Raw genomic sequence first — 25,377 nt, forward strand, 5'->3', positions numbered from 1 at the left:
AGCGAGAAGCTGTTTCCTCTTACCCTCCAAAAACCGCTCTGTAATGCGTCATTTTAAAAAACGCCCATATTACTCCTAGTTGAAATAGATGCATGACGGAGCAGTTTCCCCAGGGTTGGAGGGGAACTACTCCTCACTGGCCACTCCAATGGGAGAAGGGACACTGCTCTGCAGAGAGAGAAAGGTAAAGTTTCAACTAACTTTTCTTTTTATTGGAAAAATCTGAGTGCAAGTAAAGTGACTTTCAACTTGCATGGGTAACTTTGAAATAAAAATAAACTAAACAAATTTTAAATTATTCTTTCTACTAGTCTTGAGTAATTTTCCTGTCCCCCACTCCTGCAAAGCGACGTATCCGCTCAGCTGGTCCAGCAATATACTGTGTTGACTCCTCATAGGCTACTATTGACCGTATTATGTCTCTCAGCAGGAGGGAGCAGGATGTAAAGACGTATAGTGTTCCATCCTACCGTAGACTGGTCAGATGGAAGCACCAACTATGCCTCCATCTGCCAGTAAATGTCAATATATGACCTATTGTTCTTCCTCTTGAAAGAGTGGAAGAAAAGATCCAACACTATAGCACAATTAGAAACAAAAAAACAGTAATAGTAAGAAATATTTTATTTAGATCAAAAAACAAATGACAAATGACAAACACTGGTTAAAAAAATTCTACCCCAAGGGGGACACAAGATGAGGGCTCTTTTAGTGAATGAGGAGGTGAACCAAGCCTTTCTGCTGCCCGAGGCGAGCCATAGAGAGATGCCCCACCCCATATATGTAATATATCAGGGAGTGTCAGGACCAGATCCATCATATTAGTTTGGTGTGAAAATAAAGCAATGCAAAACAGATACAGAGTACAGCCATGTCGTATATAATAGATACAGCACGCAGCCATATAGTATAAAATGAATACAGCGTGCCACCATGTAGTATAAAATGCATGCAGAGTACCGCCATGTAGTATAAAATAGATACAGTATACCGCCATGTAGTATAAAATGCACACAGCGTACCGCCATGTAGTATAAAATGCACACAGTGTACCGCCATGTAGTATAAAATGCATACAGCGTACCGCCATGTAATATAAAATGCATACAGCGTACCACCAAGTAGCATAAAATACATACAGCGTAGCGGTTGTGGTATAAAGCTAAAATTTGCAATTATTTCCGGGCTTCTACGCCACTGACCAATACTGCATATACATAGAGCATATATACACACACATACTGAGTATACATACAGTATATACAGCAAATACGCACAATGCACATACATACAGCTAATATACACACACACCATATATCAAATATACAAACATTTATACATACACCTTACTTTTTTTCTGCTTTTATGATCCTGACAGGTTCGGCCTTGTCCTCCTGCAGAGGGGGAGTCGGGGAGGTTGTGCGGGGAGTAGGGGAGCCCTGAGGGGACAGTTAGGGAGGGTGCATGTGTCGGCGGAAAGGAGCATGTGCTGGCCAGGGGGCGGGTGGATGTGCCCCGGATCTTTCAGCCGGAGCCCCGGATCAGCAGGGCATTACACTACTGGGGACATTACAGAGGGGGCTGTGTGTGGGGGACATTACTGGGGGACAATACAGGTGTGCTGTGTGTGGAAACATTATTAGGGGACATTACAGGGGGGCTGTGTGTGGGGCATATTATTGATGACATTACAGGGGGGCTGTGTTTGGGACATTACTGGTGAACATTACAGGGGGGGCTGTGTGTGGGGACACTACTAGAGACATTACACTACTGGGGACATTACAGGGGGCTGTGTGGGGACATTACTGGGGACATTACAGGGGGCTGTGTGGGGACATTACTGGGGACATTACAGGGGGGCTGTGTGTGGGGACATTACATGGTACTGTGTGGGGACATTACATGGCGCTGTGTGTGTGGGACATTACAGGGAGCTGCGTGTGGGTACATTATGGGGGTGCTGTGTGTGGGGACATTACAGGGGGGCAGCGTGTGGGGACATTACGGGGGTGCTGTCAACCACACACAGCCCCCCTGTAATGTCCCCCACACACAGCTCCCTGTAATGTCCCCCACACACAGCTCCCTGTAATGTCCCCCACACACAGCTCCCTGTAATGTCCCCCACACACAGCTCCCTGTAATGTCCCCCACACACAGCTCCCTGTAATGTCCCCCACACACAGCTCCCTGTAATGTCCCCTACACACAGCTCCCTGTAATGTCCCCACACACAATGTGGGGGAGATTACAGGGAACTGTGTGTGTGGGACATTACTGGGGGGCTGTGTGTGGGGGACATTACAGGTGGGGCTGTGTGTGGGGACATTACGGGGGGGCTGTGTGTGGGGACATTACAGGGGGGCTGTGTGTGTGGGACATTACAGGTGGGGCTGTGTGTGTGGGACATTACAGGTGGGGCTGTGTGTGTGGGACATTACGGTGGGGCTGTGTGTGGGGACATTACGGGGGGGCTGTGTGTGGGGACATTACGGGGGGGGCTGTGTGTGGGGGACATTACGGGGGTGCTGTGTGTGTGGGGACATTACAGGGGGGCTGTGTGTGGGGACATTACATGGCGCTGTGTGTGTGGGACATTACAGGGGGGCTGTGTGTGTGGGACATTACAGGGGGGCTGTGTGTGTGGGACATTACAGGGGGGCTGTGTGTGTGGGACATTACAGGGGGGCTGTGTGTGTGGGACATTACAGGGGGGCTGTGTGTGTGGGACATTACAGGGGGGCTGTGTGTGTGGGACATTACAGGGGGGCTGTGTGTGTGGGACATTACAGGGGGGCTGTGTGTGTGGGACATTACAGGGGGGCTGTGTGTGTGGGACATTACAGGGGGGCTGTGTGTGTGGGACATTACAGGGGGGCTGTGTGTGTGGGGACATTACAGGGGGGCTGTGTGTGTGGGGACATTACAGGGGGGCTGTGTGTGTGGGGACATTACAGGGGGGCTGTGTGTGGGGACATTACATGGCGCTGTGTGTGGGGGAGATTACAGGGGTGCTGTGTGTGTGGGGACATTACAGGGGTGCTGTGTGTGTGGGGACATTACAGGGGGGCTGTGTGTGGGGGAGATTACAGGGAGTTGTGTGTGGGGGAGATTACGGGGGTGCTGTGTGTGGGGGACATTACGGGGGTGCTGTGTGTGTGGGGACATTACAGGGGGGCTGTGTGTGGGGACATTACATGGCGCTGTGTGTGTGGGACATTACAGGGGGGCTGTGTGTGTGGGACATTACAGGGGGGCTGTGTGTGTGGGACATTACAGGGGGGCTGTGTGTGTGGGACATTACAGGGGGGCTGTGTGTGTGGGGACATTACAGGGGGGCTGTGTGTGGGGACATTACATGGCGCTGTGTGTGGGGGACATTACAGGGGTGCTGTGTGTGTGGGGACATTACAGGGGGGCTGTGTGTGTGGGGACATTACAGGGGGGCTGTGTGTGTGGGGACATTACAGGGGGGCTGTGTGTTGGGGAGATTACAGGGGGGCTGTGTGTGGGGGAGATTACAGGGAGTTGTGTGTGGGGGACATTACGGGGGTGCTGTGTGTGGGGGACATTACGGGGGTGCTGTGTGTGGGGGAGATTACGGGGGTGCTGTGTGTGGGGGACATTACAGAGCGCTGTGTGTGGGGGACATTACAGAGCGCTGTGTGTGGGGGACATTACAGAGCGCTGTGTGTGGGGGACATTACAGAGCGCTGTGTGTGGGGGACATTACAGAGCGCTGTGTGTGGGGGACATTACAGAGCGCTGTGTGTGGGGGACATTACAGAGCGCTGTGTGTGGGGGACATTACAGAGCGCTGTGTGTGGGGGACATTACAGAGCGCTGTGTGTGGGGGACATTACAGAGCGCTGTGTGTGGGGGACATTACAGAGCGCTGTGTGTGGGGGACATTACAGAGCGCTGTGTGTGGGGGACATTACAGAGCGCTGTGTGTGGGGGACATTACAGAGCGCTGTGTGTGGGGGACATTACAGAGCGCTGTGTGTGGGGGACATTACAGAGCGCTGTGTGTGGGGGACATTACAGAGCGCTGTGTGTGGGGGACATTACAGAGCGCTGTGTGTGGGGGACATTACAGAGCGCTGTGTGTGGGGGACATTACAGAGCGCTGTGTGTGGGGGACATTACAGAGCGCTGTGTGTGGGGGACATTACAGAGCGCTGTGTGTGGGGGACATTACAGAGCGCTGTGTGTGGGGGACATTACAGAGCGCTGTGTGTGGGGGACATTACAGAGCGCTGTGTGTGGGGGACATTACAGAGCGCTGTGTGTGGGGGACATTACAGAGCGCTGTGTGTGGGGGACATTACAGAGCGCTGTGTGTGGGGGACATTACAGAGCGCTGTGTGTGGGGGACATTACAGAGCGCTGTGTGTGGGGGACATTACAGAGCGCTGTGTGTGGGGGACATTACAGAGCGCTGTGTGTGGGGGACATTACAGAGCGCTGTGTGTGGGGGACATTACAGAGCGCTGTGTGTGGGGGACATTACAGAGCGCTGTGTGTGGGGGACATTACAGAGCGCTGTGTGTGGGGGATATAACAGGGAGGCTGTATGTGGGGACATTACATGCGCTGTGTGTGGGAACATTAAAGGGGGGCTGTGTGTGGGGACATTAAAGGGGGGCTGTGTGGGGGACATTACAGGGGGGCTGTGTGTGGGGGACATTACAGGGGGGCTGTGTGTGGGGGACATTACAGGGGGGCTGTGTGTGGGGGACATTACAGGGGGGCTGTGTGTGGGGGACATTACAGGGGGGCTGTGTGTGGGGGACATTACAGGGGGGCTGTGTGTGGGGGACATTACAGGGGGGCTGTGTGTGGGGGACATTACAGGGGGGCTGTGTGTGGGGGACATTACTGGGAGATATTATAGGGGTACTGTGTGTGGGGGACATTTCCTGGGGCATGCTCACGTGCATTCACACAACGCGTTGCGTTTTTGACGCATTCCACTGGCTTCAGCCTTGATTACATGCTAAGGTTACATTGCGTTTCCACTGCATCTGCTAAAACACAATGGGGGTCATTTACTAAGTGCCCGATTCGCGGTTTCCCGACGTGTTACCCGAATATTTCTGATTTGCGCCGATTGTACCTGAATTGCCCCGGTTTTTTGGCGCACGCGATCGGAATTTGGCACATCGGCGCCTGTATGCACGCGACGGAAATCGGGGGCCGTGGCCGAACGAAAACCCGACGTATTCGGAAAAACTGCCGCATTTAAAAAAAAATTGTGTCGCGAAAATTTCACTCACCTTCATCCTGGATAGGCCGGTGTATTTCGAGGCATTCCAGCGGACTTCAGCGCAGCAGCGCCACCTGGTGGACGTCGGAGGAACTGCTTTGATGAATCCCGGCCGGACCTGAATCCAGTGCAGAGAACGCGCCGCTGGATCACGAACGGACCGGGTAAGTAAATCTGCCCCAATGTATTCCCATCATGTGATGAAGGCTGAAGCCTTTGAAATGCGTCAAAAATGCGACGCAACGCATCACGTGAACGCGCCATCATAGTGAAGTGGACACGTCACCTGCAGTCATTGGATGTAAGTTGAGATTTCTCCTGTGGTTTCTGTAGATGTATATAGCGTCAGTAAAGTTGTTATTGGCACAAGCAAATATGAAAGGGCTATGTACAGGAGTGGGTTTTGCTGAAAGTGCGATAGACATGCATTGGGGTCCGTGCCGGATCTTTAACCACCCTAGCAACGCCCCTGTTTATAGGAAGCTTCCTTCTTCTCCACCTGACCCATCTCTCTGCCTATTTCTAATAAAATCACCTCTAGTAGGCTCTGGGCAGTGAGTCCTTCGTTTAGCAAACCTTGTCCCTTACTGGCAGACAGCGCCAGACGAGCCAACTCACTTAAAAGAGCCGCAATGCCCATCACCTACACACTACTGCTCTCCACATATGTCTTTCTCTCACAGCTACAGCATACCCTACTCCGACCTCCGGTCCCTCCTAGTTAATTCATATGACTTAGACGTCACCACCTACCGGCTAATCCAAGCTACTCTTGTAGACGGCCCATCTGACTAGTAACTGAAATACACAAACCAATCACATCGCGGGTTCTTAAAGTTCTCGTCAACGCATTTTCACTGGAAAAGCAACATGGCGGCCGCTGTGGACCTCGAGATTAAAAAGGTACATACGAAATACAAGTTGTGTTTCTCTAGCTAGATCGAGATTTCATCGCGATGTTGTGAGGCGCATTGTGGTCGTGATTATTCTAAAACATATGGGTCCGGTTTTCTCAAAGCATATGCTTATAGATGTGCGAAGACACTGACAGTGTTGAGCTGGCAGCATTTTTTCACATAGCTTTGTTTTATGGTTAAAAATCTGGAAATATTGTCGGATGTCACTCCTTTAAAAAAAGTCATCATTAACGTGTAGGAGACAAGATCTACTTATATTACAGTAACAGTGTACTCCAGTTTCTCATGCATGTTTCCCCCACCCCCCCATAGAAATCCATCGATTTATAAGGAACTCATGGGACTGTCTAGTTATAATTTAGGCTCAATGCACTGCAGTATGGAGGATGTAAATTGTACAAGGAATCGCACACTCATTTTTCGCTCCCCGCCTCCCCACCAATAGCTTTTTCATTTTTCTGTGTATAAAGCTGTATGAGGACTTATTTCTGTGTAACAAATTGCACTTATTTGGTATTTATTTATTCTGCCTCCTACTGGGAAGTGGGGAAAAAAAATTCCAAATGCACAAAATCGATGAAAAAAGGCATTTGCACCATTTTCTTGTGGCTTTGTTTTTTGCACCTTTCACACTGTTATCATGGGATAATAACGTATATACTTGAGTATAAGCCGAGACCCCTAATTTTACCATCAAAAACTGGGAAAACCTATTGACTGAAATACACAAAAAATACACATAAAAGGAGTATAAGCCGAGGGTGGGAAATGCATTGGTCACAGACCCTCCGGTGGCCCCGACGTGCAGCGCTGCTCCCCCGATGTCCACGCTGGTCCTCTTCTGGCTTCCGCGCCCGTCTTCTTTCTTCTCTAACTTCGTGCTGGGCGCCGCCATTGTTCTTTCCTGTACGGCCACCTTGTATAAAAACGCCCAGCACGAAGTTAGAGAAGAAAGAAGACGGACGCGGAAGCCAGAAGAGGACCCGCGCGGACATCGGGGGAACAGCGCTGCACGTCAGGGTAACCGAAGGGTGAGTGTATAAGTTTATTATTATTTTTTTTAAAGTATATATATGTGTGTATTGACTCGTGTATAAGCCGAGGGAACGTTTTTCAGCACATTTTTTGTGCTGAAAAACTCGGCTTATACGCAAGTATATACGGTAATAATTATTTATATAGCACACACAGATTAAGCAGCGCTGCACAAAGCATGACAAATTAGTCTCTGTCCCTATTGGGCTCACAATCTAAACAACCTACCAGTATGTTTTGGAGTGTGGGAGGAAATCGGAGGACCCAGAGGAAACCCTCGCAAACACGGAGAGAACATACAAACTCTTTACAGATGTTGACCTGATGGGACTAGAACCCAGGACTCCAGTGCTGCAAGGCAGAAGTGCTAACCAGTCAGCCACCATGGGATACTAAATTTATTTGCAAAAAAAATTGTTTTGCTATCTTCTGTAACTAATAACTCTTTCATACTTTGCAAGATAAACTGATGTTCTCATTGCAACCATTGTGAGAGCACAATAACCATACCTTCTAACTTTTCAAAACTAGTAAGAGGGACATTATCCATGCCTATAGCCAAACCCCCTTTCCGTGATTCACAGTGATTACCTTTGTAAAATTCAGCTTTGAAAGAAAGCAATCACATCATATTTGAAAAATTGCGTTTACAAATGCAATGCTAGTGTATTGGACAGGCCGTGGTCCAATCGCATTTGTGTTTCCAATGAAACACATACGATCGGTAAGCAATCGCATGCGTTTCACTGGAAATGCAAATAAAATAGGGCTGAGGCCTAACCCCATGTATTAGGACTGCACCCTGATGGGTTTACATGCAATATTCACACAGTTCCCGCAGGAACTCCCACACTGGCCAACTCTGCTTCCAGGCACAGCAAACTACTCTCCACACTCCCACTGAGTCTGAGGCCTGACTGGGAAAATAGTCGCAATTCCAGGAATTTTCCCTCCATACTGCATACTTTAGTTTTCTGAATGGTGTGTATTAGTATGGCATTGTGATAGACATAAGTTTAATCCTGTGCATGTTTTCCGATCCTGAGCAGTTTATATTTTTACATGAGCTGTATGAGGCCTTGTTTTCTGCCTAACAACATTGCTCTTCCTAGTGATGGTATTTAATATTCCATGCCGTGTACTGGGAAGCAGGGAAAAAAAATTCAAATGCAGTTAACCACTTCGCGCCCGCCCGCCGTGTATTCACGGCGGCGATCGGGGTCGCGCTGCATGGAGAGGGCTCACGGGCTGAGCCCTCTCCATAGCCGGTAAGTCTTTGCTGCATATTGCAGCAAAGGCTTACCGGTAACACCCGATCGCTAGCATTGACGCCGCAAACTTACCTAGGATCGCCGCTCCCCGTGACATCATCGGGGGGGGGGGGGGGCGGTGATCCGTCTCCATGGTAGCCTTGGGTCTTCCGAAGACCCGAGGCTATTTCGTTTTAACCCCTTCATTACAATGTGCTGATAGCACATTGTAATGAATGAGGAGGGAAAATCTCCATATACTGCCATACTGTAGTATATGATAGGATCGATCAGACAACCTATGGTTAAAGTACCCTAGGGAGTCTGAAAAATAGTAAAGTAAAAAAAAAAAAAAAGTTATAATTAAAAAAAACCTAACATTTCAAATCGCCCCCCTTTCCCTAGAACTGACATAAATATAAATAAACAGTAAAAATCATAAACACATTAGGTATCGACGCGTCCGAAAATGCCCGATCTATCAAAATATGATAACGGCTTTTCAATGCATTTAACCCCGTAACGGAAAATAGCGCCCAAAGTCGAAAATGTCACTTTTTTTCCATTTTGAAAAATAGAAAAAAATTTATAAAAAGTATAAAATTTTGCAAAAAATTACACCACCCACAGCTCCGTACACCATAGTATAAAAAAGTTATTAGCGCCAGAAGTTGGCAAAATCAAAAAAATAATTTTTGTACAGGAGGTTTTAATTTTTGTAAATGTATGAAAACATTCTAAAACCTATACAAATTTGGTATCCCCTTAATCGTACCGACCCAAAGAATAAAGTAGACATGTCATTTGGGGCGCTCAGTGAAAGATGTAATATCCAAGCCCACAAGAAAATGGCGCAAATGCGTTTTTTCACCATTTTCACTGCATTTGGAATTTTTTTCCCGCTTCCGAGTACATGGCATGGAATATTTAATACCATCACTATGAAGTGCAATTTGTTGCGCAGAAAACAAGCCGTCACACAGCTCTTTACGTGTAAAAATAAAAAAGTTATAGATTTTTTTGAAGGTGGGGAGTGAAAAATGGACATGAAAAACAGGAAAGGGCCCGGTCCTGAACCGGTTAAATTGGTGAAAAATGCATTTGCACCATTTTTCTTGTGGGCTTTGTTTTTACGCTTTCACTGGCGTTCCAAATTATGTTTACTTTATACTCTGGGTCTGTGCGATCACAGGGGATTTATATAGGTTTTATAATGTTTTCATTAAATTAAAACCTCTTCTTCATTTTGCCATGTTCTGGCGCTAACAACTTTTTCATACTTCAGTGTGCGGAGCTGTGGATGGTGTAATTTTTTTTTTTTTTTTTACCATGAGATGACAATTTTTTTTTTTTTTTTTTTTTTAATTAAATTTTAAAGATTTTTATTATTTTTCATTTTTTAAGGTCCAGGCTTTACAATATACAAATGCAAACAGAGGTTTTTATACAATTGTAGTAACAAATCCTATGTATGTATATTCCTTTCAGTTTGTACATTTGGGTGCTATAGCGGAAGATGGGTTAAATGGGTAGGAGAGTGATTTTCAATGCTACCATTTTTAGGGCTGATCACTGTCTATTAAATTTTTTATATTTTGCAAAGGGCAAAAAATTTTTTATGTTGGATCTATTTTTATGTTTGATTTTTTTTTTTTACTGTGTACAGTCATGGCCAAAAGTTTTGAGAATGATACAAATGTTAATTTTTACAAAGTCTACTGCATCAGGTTTAATAATGGCAATTTGCATGTACTCCAGAATGTAATAAAGAATGATCAGCTGAACAGCAATTTAATTGCAACGTCAATATTTGCCTAGAAAATGATTTTTTTTTTCACCAAAACACATTTCAACTTCATTGCAGGTCTACCTTAGGGCGCATTCACACGATGCGTTGCGTCATGTTTTTTGACGCATTCCGCTGGCTTCAGCCTTGATCACATGCTAATGTTACATTGCATTTTAGTAGATGCTGTGGAAATGCTATGTAACCTTAGCATGTAATCAAGGCTGAAGCCAGTGGAATGCGTCAAAAACGCGACACAACGCATCGTGTGAATGCGCTATCAAAAGGAGCAGCTAACATCGTTTCAGTGATTGCTACATTAACACAGGTGTGGGTGTTGATGAGGACAGGCCTGGAGATCAATCTGTCATGATTAATTAATAATCACTGGACACTTTTTAAAAGGAGGCTGGTGCTTGGCAGCATTGTTTCTCTTCTGTTAACCATGGTTATCTCTAAAGAAACGCGTGCAGTCATCATTGCACTGTACAAAACTGGCCTAACGGGGAAGAGTATCGCAGCTAGAAAGATTGCACCTCAGTCACCAATCTATCGCGTCATCAAGGAATTCAAGGAGAGAGGTTCCATTGTTGCCAAAAAGGCTCCAGGGCCCCCAAGAAGGACCAGCAAACGCCAGGACCGTCTCTTAAGTGTTTCAGCTTTGGGATCGGGCTACCAGCAGTCTGCACGCACTGTGAGGCGAAGACTCTTGGAGCAAGGGCTGGTGTCAAGGAGGGCAGCAAAGAAGCCACTTCTCTCCAGAATAAACATCAGGGACAGACTGATATTCTGCAAAAGGTACAGGGAGTGGACTGCTGAGGACTGGGGTAAAGTCATTTTCTCTGATGAATCCCCTTTCCGATTGTTTGGAACATCTGGAAAACAGCTTGTTCGGAGAAGACAAGGTAAGCGATACCACCAGTCTTGTCTCATGCCAATTGTAAAGCATCCTGCAACCATTCAAGTGTGGGGTTGCTTCTCAGCCAAGGGAATTGGCTCTCACAGCCTTGCCTAAAAACACATCCATGAATAAAGAATGGTACCAGAATGTCCTCCAAGAGCAACTTTTCCCAACCGTCCAAGAGCAGTTTGGCGATCAACAATGCCTTTTGCAGCATGATGGAGCACCTTGCCATAAAGCAAAGGTGATAACTAAATGGCTCAGGGAACAAAACAGAGGTTTTGGGTCCATGTCCTGGATACTCCCCTGATATTAATCCCATTGAGAACTTGTGGTCAATCATCAAGAGACGGGTGGACAAACAAAAACCAACAAATTGTGACAAAATGCAAGCATTGATTGTGCAAGAATGGACTACTATCAGTCAGGATCTGGTCCAGAAGTTGATTGAGAGCTGCAAGGGAGAATTGTAGAGGTCCTGAAGAAGAAGGGTCAACACTGCAAATATTGGCTTGGTGCATTAACTCATTCTAACTGTCAATAAAATATTGATCCAACCACAACCTCGGTATATGGGGATTTTTCACATAATTTATTATAGCATGCAAATCACACATTGTATTAGTTCATATCAAAACAGACAGGTGGGGAATTGCTTAGTAACCTGCAAACTTTGTCATGAAAGCAAGGCGCAGATGCTGCTGTCTGCATCTTCCTCATGCCATCTTGGCGTGAAGGGCGAAATAATCGCAATGCATGGATAACCTAAAGGCACTGTGATTATTTCAGGGCTTGTATGGCACAGAACTGAGACACCTAGCCCTGATGAATGTCTTATATCATACACTGACCTTAAACCATGTATGATGTGAGTGGCATGCCTTCTCTGGAGATACTCAGTGTAGACAAGGCAGCGATGTAGCCTCTGTCTGTGCTGCCACCTCCTGCTTGCACCTCCAACTATCGGGAGCTGCAATGGCCTCACTGACCTGCAGCTCAAGCAGCCATGCTGCCTCCTACCCTGTGTCTCTGCAGCCATTGTGTACAGGGACCAGGAGATGGGACTCGGTCTCCTGGCCTGGGTAGTGCTGCGAACAGCAGGACAATCTCTCCAACCAACCGAGAGCGGCAGGACAGCGGTGAAAAAACGGACTGTCCCGCTGCATCAGTCACGGTTGGGAGGTATGCAATAAGCGTTATTATATTTTGATTGACCGGACATTAACACAGTGGTACTTAACATTTATTTATATTGTTTATGTTTATTTTTATATCAGTTATATCGAAAGGGGGGGGGATAATTTGAACTTTTAGGTTTTATTAATTTTTTAACTTTTTTTATTTTTACTATTTTTCAAACCCCCTAGTGTACTTTTATCCTATATTGTCTGTCTGATCCTACCATACACTGCCATACTACAGAATGTCAATACATGGGGGTTTTCCACATCTATTACAATGTGCCAATCGCTACGATGTGCTAAACGAAACAGCGAAGGACCCAAGGGTGTCTCCATATACTGCCATACTGTAGTCATGGCAACAAATCGTTGTTCCATGATGACATTACGGAGAGCGACAAAGAAGCATGCTAACAATTAGAAGCAACTCCCCCCCCCCCCCCCCCCCCCCTGTTTAGGCCCTGTAAGAGGTTAAAGATAGATTAAATTGTAATTTAATATGTTCAATTTCAGGCAAACTTACTTGTGATTTTTTTATTTTTTTTTTTCTTCCCCTCTTTGACACCTTCACATTAAATGGGCGTGAAGGGCAGCCTGGTCGATGGTTAACTACAGAAGTACATTATTGTTTTATATTCTGTACAAGCTGTAGCTGCTCTCTGCAGCCCCCTAATCTTCTAAAAGGCTGGAGTTGGGAGAAGGTGGGCATGTTAAGAGGGCCAGAATCACTTTTCTGATGTAATCTGAAAAAGGAGTCTCTCCTTTTGTAGCTGCAAGGGAATCGAAGACATTATTTGTTAAAAGAAATCGGTTACACATTCTGCTGGTGAAGAATCTGTAAAGCTGAAGCCTGGGAATGGTGCCTTTGTGGAGAAATGGACAGCTCAAGGGGCTATTTCTCCAAAAACGCATCATTCTAGCTTTACAGATTCTTCATTGGCAGCACCTCAGCGGTATGTGAATGGAGCTCAGAAACACTGTATAGCAGTGGTTAATTTCCTTTAAAGTATAGATCACACCCCCTCTTTGACAATAGAGGGTGTGGACAGTGGCATTTTATGCCTAGGCACCAGGGACACCTTCAGCCAGGTTAAGTGGGGAAATTTATTTATTTTTTTATAATTTGATGGGAGGGGTTGTCGGTCAGCGGCGATTGCTGGTGGTGCAGCACTTACTTTATTACCTGCAGTAGATATGGTCTAAAGGACCTTAGAGGTCATGACCATGTGCCTTTTTTTATGTGGGAGGAGCAGCACAGAAGACCCCTGTATACAGTTTGATGCATGTGCTGCTGATGGGACAAGGTATGGGAAGTGATGCAAAAGCGGCCTTAGCAAGTGGAGAAATGTGGGGTGTAGGCGGTAGAATATGGTGTGCAGTGTGACTTGGCTGTAATGTGGGGGTGCACATTAAATGCTTATGTGTCTTAAGTCTTCAGAGCCGATTTCTCATCTGTGTGTGACATTGTTAGTCATCAGGGGTTGTCTCATCTAGCACGTACAGCACTTGGCTATCTTCGTCAGCTCCATAGAGATAAATCTGATGACCTGCGTATGCGCGATTGGTTGCTCCGGTCATCTCGGGATGCAACAGGGGTACATTTGACCCCTGTTCTCATGATCCGTGGGGGTCCCAACACTGAGACCCCCCCCCCCCCATAATCAACAAGTTTGCCCTATTCGACAACCCCTTTAATGTTAACCCCTTAACGCCGCAGCCCTTTTTTATTTTTGTGGTTTCATTTTTCACTTGCCTTCAAAAATCTATAACGTTTTTATTTTTCCATGTACAGAGCTGTGTTATGGCTTATTTTTTGTGTAACAAATTACACTTCAAAATGGTGGTATTTAATATTCCATGCCGTGTACTGGGAAGTGGGAAAATTCCAAATGCAATGAAATTGGTAAAAAAAACGCTCTTGTGGGCTTGGATTTTACGGATTTCACTGTGCTCCCCAAATGACATGTCTACTTTATTCTTTGGGTCGGTCTTTGAAGACCGGAGGCTGCCGTGGTGACGGATCGTCACTCCCCGATGACTTCACGGGAAGTGCCGATCCTCAGGAAAGATGCAGCTTCGTCGGCAGGGATCAGTGGGTGTTACCGGTAAGCCTTTGCTGCAATATACAGACAGTGAGCCCTCTCCATGCACCTGGGGTTAAAAGACAGAGTACATGTTGCTACTTATATAGCACATACTGTATGCGTCTGATGCGTTTTTCCTAATGTATTTGGATTGCAAACACATTATCAGAATGCAGCCTCCAGCTGCATTCACACTCTGCACTTGAATTACATTTCTAAAGACTATTCCAGCACAGTGTCTGGGAGTTTCTCCAGATCGCATCTGCATGAACAGTGTAACGCTTGCAATCGGGAATGTGCATTGTACACATGCGATCGGGAGACTCCTCCCCACTGTGCATGAATTATGTTCCTAAATGTAATTCAAGTGCAGCATGTTAATGTAATCACCAGGAACCTACCGTGTTTCCCCAATTATAAGACACCCCCGAAAGTAGGACGTAGCAGGGGTGTTAGGGGGGTGGACGTCTAATGTTAGACATACCTGCAGTAACCCAGACCAGCAGATGCACCTCTCCCCACAGCAGCTGCATCGGAGGATTAAGGTCTTATGTGGATGATGGTGGTAGTGAATGTGTCGGCGGGGACGGGAGCATTATGCAGGTTCCGGGAGCGGAGGGGGGATTGGTGGCTGCTGGTGGCAGGCCGATGTCAGCCGGCAGGGGCGGGAGCACGATACAGGTTCCGGGAGCAGAGGGGTGGGAATCTGAGGTACGAGGTATGTGGGAGGCGGGTTGGAGCGAGCCAAAGGGTGGGTGGGGGCTTGATGCCGGCATGTGCAGCGTGTGATTGGACCAGCGGCTCCAGGAGGAAGGAGAAGCCACACCTCTACCCAGCACCGCAGAGGAATTGATCCCATCGCCATTACAGTTCCAGGTACAGTAACCCGATGGGAGATGTGTGGGATACTGTATGGAGCTTTAACCGTATGGAAGGCTGTGTGGGATACTGTATGGAGCTTTAACCCTATGGAAGGCTGTGTGGGATACTGTATGGAGCTTTAACCCTATGGAAGGCTGTGTGGGATACTGTATGGAGCTTTAACCCTATGGAAGGCTGTGTGGGATACTGTATGGAGCTTTAACCCTATGGAAGGCTGTGTGGGATACTGTATGGGGCTGCAACCCTATGGAAGGCTGGGTGGGATACTGTATGGGCTGCAACCCTATGGGAGACTGTGATACGGAACCATAAGCAGTGCTTATACCTTATGCTACGGTATATTTTTGCCCCTAGACATGAGCGATTCCGGTTCCAGTGGTAAAAGGAGAGCTACACCATGGAGTATAAAAAAGCGATTGTCGAAGAATGTTGGGGCAAAAATGTAGTGGAGTTCTGCAAGGAGAAAATGTTGGATCACCGACTGGTCCAAAACTGGCGTGCAGAATACACTAAACTGAGTGGAAAAGTGGACAGCAGAATGGCTAAAAAGCGCAAGATTAGATGTGGTCGGCAACCAATGTGTACATAGCTGGAAAGCCTGGTCTCCGAGTGGGTTGCAGAGAGGAGAGCAAAGACATTGGTGGTGACCAGGGCTCAGATTCGTGAATATGCCCTTGCACTGTCACCAGAGTTTGACATTTCCCCTGACCAATTCAAGGCATCACAGGACTGGGTGGATAACTTTCTTGAACGCAATGACCTGTCTTTGAGAAGATCCACAACCCTCTTTAGGCTGGAAGATGCAGAGAGTGTTAAACGTGCATTAGCCTACAATAAGTTTGTGGATGACATTGACTTCTTTAAATACAGTCTTTGCAACATGATCGCCATGGATGAAACTGCCGTGTTCATGGGCCAAGCAGCTCAAACCACCATTAATCAACAAGGTGCCTCCTCAGTGTACGTTCCCTCCACCGCTTATGAAAGTGCACTTGTCACTTGTATTTTGGCGATTCGTCTGGATGGCACTAAAGTAACCCCGCTACTCATTGCAAAGGGCAAGAAGGAGAAGATTGAGCGGGTTTCTGGCATTTTATGTGCTGGAAACTGAAAAAGCCTGGGCCACACAAGCTGTTATAAGGAAGTGGCTTGATTTAATGCTACCGCTTGTTATGCGAGGGAACAAAAGAGGGTTGCTGATCTGGGATGCAGCCAGCACACACTGTGCTCAAAGGCAGTTTTAAATGTAACAGCAACAGATGCCTTGCATGCAATATAATCTCACATCGCACATGCTCCTTCCACTCTACAGTCACAGGAGAAACCTTCAATTTCAACCATTTCATGAATTGTGCATCAGACTACGTGGTCTATCTATTCCAGTGTTCCTGCCCTCTACAATATGTAGGAAGGACTACACAATCCCTCAGGGAAAGAATACACACAGAGGAAAGATAAAAAATGGATATCAACTACAGTGTCTCCCGACACTGTCATCAACATCATAACAATGACATCAACAACTTATCCCTTGTTCCTATTGAACAAATACCTAAAGCACATCCGGATCGCCTCAGCCAACTCATAAAGAGAGAGAACTTCTGGATTTTTAAATTAAACTCAATGTGCCCATACGGACTTAATGAATCGCTGGAACGTGTCTAATCCCCTAATTATCACCCCCATTAGTACTGTTGCCCACCTTTACCTCCACTCTACATCCCCTTCATAATCCAGTCCTGTTTTATCATCCGTGTTACTATCCGATATTCATTTACCCCAGCTCAACATCAGCTTCACTCTGCCTAATGTTACCTATTTCCTGGCAGAATTTAACACTATTCTCAAATCAGCCTCAGTCCCAACACACCCATGCTCATTATCTGCCACTACAATTAGTAACTTATCTCTCAGTACCACTAATCAACTGTTACCTTGCAGCTCTCCATTCCCAATTTAGATTCAGTTTCATCAAATCCTATTCTAACATCCCTGCTCACTTACACAACTCAGTCCCTCACATACCGAAAGATCAGTTCGCTCCACGGACCATCCGCTCCAACACGCATGCGCCAATATCTTACGCATGCGCAGTCGCACTCCATCTGTCATTTAAACCGCGAAGCCGGCACGGACATCGCACACAGCGCCCGTGCCGGCCCACGTCTTAAGACTCCGTAAGTATCGCTATTTCACCACAATTCTACCACACTACATACTCTACATTTATAATAATCATCTCTCCCCCACATTCCTTATACCTACAGATTCTTCGCAAGCCTGCATTAGTCCTCAGACTTCGAGGTAATTTACCCTTTTCTACATGTACCCCCACATCATCCCATTGTGTGTGTCTACTAACACTACTATTAACATCTAGGCCTACCCGTTGTGATTCCCACCTGTCTGTATCCCCCAATACCACCCAAGTTCACTCCTAGGACGGACTTTACACTGAGGAAAAGACATGTTAGGTTTACATTTATGACTTTACATGTTCACCTTTTAGAATAGGATATACATATTCTCCTTTTTAATTGCTATACTCTTTTCTCTCTACTCTTTTACCCGATGCTATTTATTTTTCTCACCTTCTGTGCTATGTTCGGGAGGTTCTTTTTATTTATCTATTATTACTGTTGCATATCTTTTTAAAATATTGTTAGTTATTTTATGATGAACTAGATGAATTTAAAATCAAGTACATGATATGACATATACATCAACAATGTTTACTTTGTAAGGTATATAGACATGTATTCATTTATTTATTTTTTAATTATTTGTAATTGTTCATTTACTCATCCACACATGTATGAACTTGTTTTTACTGTATATACATTTGGATCTTCTTATGTCACAGATTTTGTACTTTTGGACCTGACGAAGGAGGTAGTCCACCTCCGAAACGCGTTGTCCACCTCTATCAAAATAAACATTTTGTTGAACCAGAGCAGCGCGACTAGCCTGATTATTTTTAACCTGATCCTAATTACACCGTGCTAAAGACATGAAAAACTTCCTTCGTGAGCAGAGAATCAACCAAATCATGATTCCTGAAGCGATGACGGCTTATCTCCAGACTCTGGATATCGCCATTAACAAGTCGTTCAAGGACTATCTGCGTGCGGAAATCAATGACTACATTGAAAACCGCATGGAGAGAAATGTACGTGGGAACTTTGTGAAGCCCAAACTGCCAGAGAATAATTAATGGGATAAGATCACTGACACCTGCATTGCAAGTGCACTGCTAGCTGGCTACCTGGACAAGACTTGCCCATTTCAGGACAGCACTGTTGCTACCCATGAGAGATATGGGCCAATGATTCAGAAGGAAATGGAGTCCCAGGAGTTCCAAGAAAATCCACAGGAACCTCAGAGAGTGGATGTTTATGATGATGTTCCTGAAGATGATGACATGGTTGTCATGGAATAAATCTGTTCCAGTATAACATATTCAGACTGTTCGTTCTTACCGTTTTTTCAAACCGTCATGATACAGTTGTAACAAGACATTCTTCACACTTGCTTTAACAGTATAAAACTGTTTTGTCGTGAATACCATACTGTTCAGGTTGTTAATAAATGTTAATTTTTTGGTTAAAACAAAAATCGACATTTTTTTTTCAATAAGATATACCCCGAAAGTAAGACATAGTGGGACTTTTGAGGGTAAAAAGAATGTAAGACACTGTCTTACTTTTGGAAACATGGTAGGTGTTCTTTCAGCCAACTAAAGCTAGTCCTGCTAACCCTAAGCTACTGCCCCTCTAACATTTACAGTGCTCTCCATAATTAAAGGGGTTGAGGTAGTGGGGGAGGGGGCGCGTCAAAACAAGAAAGCCGTTATACTTGCCCAGTCTGGTGCTCTGGTCCAGCGCTGTGCCTGCCATCAATCCCGGACTGTACAGTCATGGCCGTAAATTTTCAGAATGACACAAATATTTATTTTCACATGATCTGTTGCCCTCTGGTTTTTATTTGTGTTTGTTAGATGTTTTTATCACATACAGAAATACAAGTGCAATCCTATAATGACTATTATTTGCAGTGTTGACCCTTCTTCTTCAGGACCTCTGCAATTCTCCCTTGCATGCTCTCAATCAAGTTCTGGACCAAATCCTGACTGATAGCAGTCCATTCTTGCACAATCAATTCTTGAATTTTGTCACAATTTGTTGGTTTTTATTGGTCCACCAGTCTCTTGATGATTGACCACAAGTTCTCAATGGGATTAAGATCTAGGGAGTTTCCAGGCCATGGACCCAAAATCTCTTGTTTTGTTCCCTGAACCATTTAGTTATCACCTTTGCTTTATGGCAAGGTGCTCCACCTTGCTGGAAAAGGCATTGTTGATCACCAAACTGCTCTTGGACAGTTGGGAGAAGTTGCTCTTGGTCATTCTGGTACCATTCTTTATTCATGGATGTGTTTTTAGGCAAGACTGTGAGAGAGCCAATTCCCTTGGCTGAGAAGCAACCCCACACTTGAATGGTTGCAGGATGCTTTACAATTGGCATGAGACAAGACTGGTGGTATCGCTTACCTTGTCTTCTCCGAACAAGCTGTTTTCCAGATGTTCCAAACAATCGGAAAGGGGATTCATCAGAGAAAATGACTTTACCCCAGTCCTAAGCAGTCCACTCCCTGTACCTTTTGCAGAATATCATTCTGTCCCTGATGTTTATTCTGGAGAGAAGTGGCTTCTTTGCTGCCCTCCTTGAAACCGGGCCTTGCTCCAAGAGTCTTCGTCTCACAGTGCGTGCAGATGCACACACACCTGCCTACTGACATTCCTAAGCAAGCTCTGCATTGCTGGTAGCCCGATCCCGAAGCTGAAACGCTTAAGAGTCGGTCCTGGAGCTTGCTGGTCCTTCTTGGGCGCCCTGGAGCCTTTTTGGCAACAATGGAACCCCTCTCCTTGAATTCCTTGATGATGCGATAGATTGGTGACTGAGGTGCAATCTTTCTAGCTGCGATTGGCTTGAGAAAGTGCCACTGAGCGTGTAACGGCACCGTTTCCAAGGCTTGCTTCTCCCTGCATGTGATTTTACGCTTCTTCACCTGAATAAAGGACATTACACTTTTCTATCAAGTGAGTGAGTGCCGTTACTTTCTTCAAGTTGCTTATGGACTTTTCTGTTTATTAACTGAGCACCACCGCATGGTCCTCTACCGCAACCTCTGGTTCCTGGATCGTTCTGTGGCTTAATGTGTGTCGAGTGAGGATACTGCTTTGATGGAAGATGGTTCCTGCCAGTTTTCCTTCATGTGATCTTTCTAGCTGCGATACTCTTCCCTGTTAGGCCAGTTTTGTGCAGTGCAATGATGACTGCATGTGTTTCTTTAGAGATAACCATGGTTAACAGAAGAGAAATCATGATGCCAAGCACCAGCCTCCTTTTAAAGTGTCCAGTGATTCTTAATTAATCATGACAGATTGATCTCCACACGTGTTAATGGAACAATTACTGAAACGATGTTAGCTACTCCTGTTAAGACAGGCCTACAATGAAGTTGAAATGTGTTTTGAGGGAAAAAGTTCATGTTCTCGGCAAATATTGACTTTGCAATTAATTGCTGTTAAGCTGATCACTCTTTATAACATTGGTGTATATGCAAATTCTAAAAACCTGATGCAGTAGAGTTTGTAAAAATGAACATTTTGTATCATTTCCAAAACTTATGGCCATGACTGTATGTATAGAGGTGCAGCAGTGACATCACAACCAAAGCCAGCAGGTCCTGGCTGTGTTCAGGCTGCAGGCAGAGGCTGCACAGGGAGCACGCTGTGGTGGTGAAATCAGAGGGTGTAAATACAACTGCTTTGTTGGTTTTTACAGCCGTCTAACTCTACTAGTGTAAAAAAATAAATAAATAACTACAAGCCTGGACAGCCCCTTTAATCATGAAGGCCATGTGTGTGTACAGAAACTCTTCCCCAAGCTCAGTTTTGTGTATTGAGTGAATGTGTGATACCAGCACATACTGTAAATCCAGTACACGTCTGGGATTTTCGGGCCGGATTTTACGACACTAGTGAAAACTGCTATACACGGTTCAGTTGACTATGAAGCGGAAATCAAATTTAAAAAAAAAAAAAATATATTAAAACTGATGAACATTGCTCTCGTTTGTGTGGCACGTAAATGGGTCGACAAAGAACCTCCCTCAAAGAAACTATGGCATAATCTTACCTTGAGTGGGCCAGTATGAAAAAATGTATTGGGCGGATATCTAAATGGCATAGTATCTGGTCGACATGGTTTTAACCCCTTACCGACATATGACGTAGTACTACGTCACATGTCGGGTCCCGGTACATGGAGAGGGCTCGCGGGCCGAGCCCTCTCCATAGCCGGTAAGTCTTTGCTGCATATTGCCGTGGATCGTCACTCCCCGTGACATCATCGGGGAGCGGCGATCCGTCGCCATGGTAGCTTCGGGTCTCACGAAGACCCGAAGCTACTTCGGGTTAACCCATTCATTACCATGTGGTAATGTATGAGTAGTAAAATCCCCATATACTGCCATACTGTAGTATGGCAGTATATGATAGGATCGTACAGACACCCTAGGGTTAAAGTCCCCTAGGGAGTCTGAAAAATAGTAAAAATAAAAATTTAAAAAAAATTTAAATAGAAAAATTATACTTAAACCTAAAAATTCAAATCACCCCCCCTTTCCCTAGAATTGATATAAATATAAATAAACAGTAAAAAAATCATAAACACATTAGGTATTGCCGCGTCCGAAAATGCCCGACCTATCAAAATATGATAACGGTTTTTCACTGCGTTTAACCCCGTAACGGAAAAGCGCCCAAAGTCAAAAATGGCACTTTTTTGCCATTTAAAATTTTTTTTTTAATTCTATAAAAAGTGATTAAAAGGTCGTACAGTCCTAAAAATGATAACATTGTAAACGTAATCAAAATCCGCAAAAAACGACACCACCCACAGCTCTGTACACCAAAGTATGAAAAAGTTATTAGCCCCAGAAATGGCAAAATCCCCCAAAAAAATTTTGTACGGGAGGTTTTAATTTTGTGTATGAAAACATTATAAAACCTATACAAATTTGGTATCCCCGTAATCGTACCAACCCAAAAAATAAAGTAGACATGTAATTTGGGGTGCACAGTGAAATCCGTCCAAGCCCACAAGAATAAAGCACAAATGCGTTTTTTTACCAATTTCACTGCGTTTGGAATTTTTTTTCCCGGTACACGGCATGAAATATGAAATACCACCATTTTGAAGTGTAATTTGTTACGCAGAAAATAAGCCATCACACAGCTCTGTACATGGAAAAATAAAAAAGTTACAGATTTTTGAATGTGGAGAGTGAAAAATGAAAACGCAAAATCGAAAAAGGGCCGCGGTGGGAAGGAGTTAAGGGTTTTTTTGTTTTTTTTTCCTCCCTGCGTTAAGAGTTAACACGATGCTGTATGTTCTACCCTTATTAAATGCATCCTTTTTATTTACTGAAAAAAAAATATATAAATGATTGATGAAAACATGAATAATTACCGAAAACCAATTCTATAGGTGAGGTTGTGAAAATAAAGTTGCTAAAAAAAGTGCAAAGTGATGAAGTGCATCATAAAGTGATGAAGTGCATCATGCAATAATATTGATCTATTTGACACATATCCACAAATACATGTGAACATATGTCAGTGCAAAATTTTTTGGGTGTCTGTGATAATTGGATTTTAAAGATGTTGGATTGTCATAAGAACCAGGATTAACAATAAATCTTAATTACAGGCACCATTGATAACTGTTAAAGCTATTTATTGTAGCCTAGGACTAAAGTAAGTAAATTACCAAAATCCAGAGGTCCGTTTGTAACTAGGGGTCGTATGTCAGGTGTTCTTAAGTAGGGGACCGCCTGTATGTGTGTAATATTGTATGTATGTAATATCGTATGCATTTAATCTTTATATAAAACCAACAATACAATGAGCCATGTTTATCCATTTTATATATAGAATCAGTGTTAAGATAACGGTGTTAAATTCACATTGATATGCAGGTCAAGTATTTTACATGAAATTGTTTAGGCACAGAAACTTCCGTACAGATATAGACCTGCAAAGGAATCGGTCCAATATGTGTCAGTCTGGTGTATTACAACATTGGTTACTTCTGTAAAGAAAAAAATGTTTTCAGCTCACCAACCAATAATGGGTTACTGCCGACTTGAATGTGCAGCTGGTGCATGGACATACTGTGCGGGGACCAGTCAGGAAATCGACAGTACCAAAAGAGTAGAGGTCAAGCATCCAGGCAAAAGTAATATGTTGAGTAAATAAAAAATCCACTTTATTAAAAAAATATTTTAAAACATATAGTGACGTACTATAACATAGTAATTCTGACCGTTCACGGTCCTTAATCGTAGCCTACTGAAATGCTATAGTGCAAAGTATTTATACATATGACTTAACCGGAAACAGATTTTGAGTCACATTAACCAATGAGGTACCAAAAAACAAAACAAAGAAAAAAAACAAGGAAAACTCACAAGTAGTAGATTTTTGCTTAATATATATACATAATATCATTTTTATAATTTAGATCGGATAGGGATAGAGTCTGCAGCATTAGAATCCAAAAAAGCCTCTCAAGATCGTACACGAGCCTTACGGTCTCGATAGGCTTTTTTTATTCTAATGGTACAGACTCGATCCCTGTCCGGTCTTAATTATAGAAATGATCTCGTGTGTATGTATATATAATATATATTACACTCATACACTCACCGGCCACTTTATTAGGTACACCATGCTAGTAACGGGTTGGACCCCCTTTTGCCTTCAGAACTGCCTCAATTCTTTGTGGCATAGATTCAACAAGGTGCTGGAAGCATTCCTCAGAGATTTTGGTCCATATTGACATGATGGCATCACACAGTTGCCGCAGATTTGTCGGCTGCACATCCATGATGCGAATCTCCCGTTCCACCACATCCCAAAGATGCTCTATTGGATTGAGATCTGGTGACTGTGGAGGCCATTTGACTACAGTGAACTAATTGTCATGTTCAAGAAACCAGTCTGAGATGATTCCAGCTTTATGACATGGTGCATTATCGAGCTGAAAGTAGCCATCAGATGTTGGGTACTTTGTGGTCATAAAGGGATGGACATGGTCAGCAACAATACTCAGGTAGGCTGTGGCGTTGCAACGATGCTCAATTGGTACCAAGGGGCCCAAAGAGTGCCAAGAAAATATTCCCCACACCATGACACCACCACCACCAGCCTGAACCGTTGATACAAGGCAGGATGGATCCATGCTTTCATGTTGTTGACGCCAAATTCTGACCCTACCATCCGAATGTCGCAGCAGAAATCGAGACTCATCAGACCAGGCAACGTTTTTCCAATCTTCTACTGTCCAATTTCGATGAGCTTGTGCAAATTATAGCCTCAGTTTCCTGTTCTTAGCTGAAAGGAGTGGCACCCGGTGTGGTCTTCTGCTGCTATAGCCCATCTGCCTCAAAGTTCTACGTACTGTGTGTTCAGAGATGCTCTTCTGCCTACCTTGGTTGTAACTGGTGGCGATTTGAGTCACTGTTGCCTTTCTATCAGCTCGAACCAGTCTGCCCATTCTCCTCTGGCATCAACAAGGCATTTCTGCCCACAGAACTGCCGCTCACTGGATGGTTTTTTCTTTTTCGGACCATTCTCTGTAAACCCTAGAGATGGTTGTGCGTGAAAATCCCAGTAGATCAGCAGTTTCTGAAATACTCAGACCAATCCTTCTGGCACCAACAACCATGCCACGTTCAAAGGCACTCAAATCACCTTTCTTCCCCATACTGATGCTCGGTTTGAACTGCAGGAGATTGTCTTGACCATGTCTACATGCCTAAATGCACTGAGTTGCCGCCATGTGATTGGCTGATTAGAAATTAAGTGTTAACGAGCAGTTGGACAGGTGTACCTAATAAAGTTATATATATGTGTGTGTGTATATGTATACACACACACACAATAAATATATATATTTTATTACATTTTTTTGTGTGTGTGTTTATTTATCTTCAATGTTAT

General features: G+C 44.7%; 1 protein-coding gene across 2 annotated transcripts in view; it reads left to right on the forward strand.

Moving 5' to 3' along the window:
- Positions 1-5,879: 5,879 nt before the first annotated feature.
- The window catches only part of PFDN1 (prefoldin subunit 1), a 146,346-nt gene continuing 126,848 nt past the window's right edge, over positions 5,880-25,377 (forward strand). Inside the window, exon 1 of one of the 2 annotated variants that reach the window (XM_072145812.1) lies at positions 5,880-6,175. In XM_072145812.1, coding sequence (XP_072001913.1) covers positions 6,143-6,175 — 33 coding nt within the window. In that variant the 5' untranslated portion in view covers positions 5,880-6,142. The remainder of the gene's footprint in view (positions 6,176-25,377) is intronic. The other variant, XM_072145813.1, reaches the window with a different exon arrangement.

The sequence above is a fragment of the Engystomops pustulosus genome, chromosome 4, assembly GCF_040894005.1.
Source record: "Engystomops pustulosus chromosome 4, aEngPut4.maternal, whole genome shotgun sequence".
NCBI classification, from domain to species: domain Eukaryota; kingdom Metazoa; phylum Chordata; class Amphibia; order Anura; family Leptodactylidae; genus Engystomops; species Engystomops pustulosus.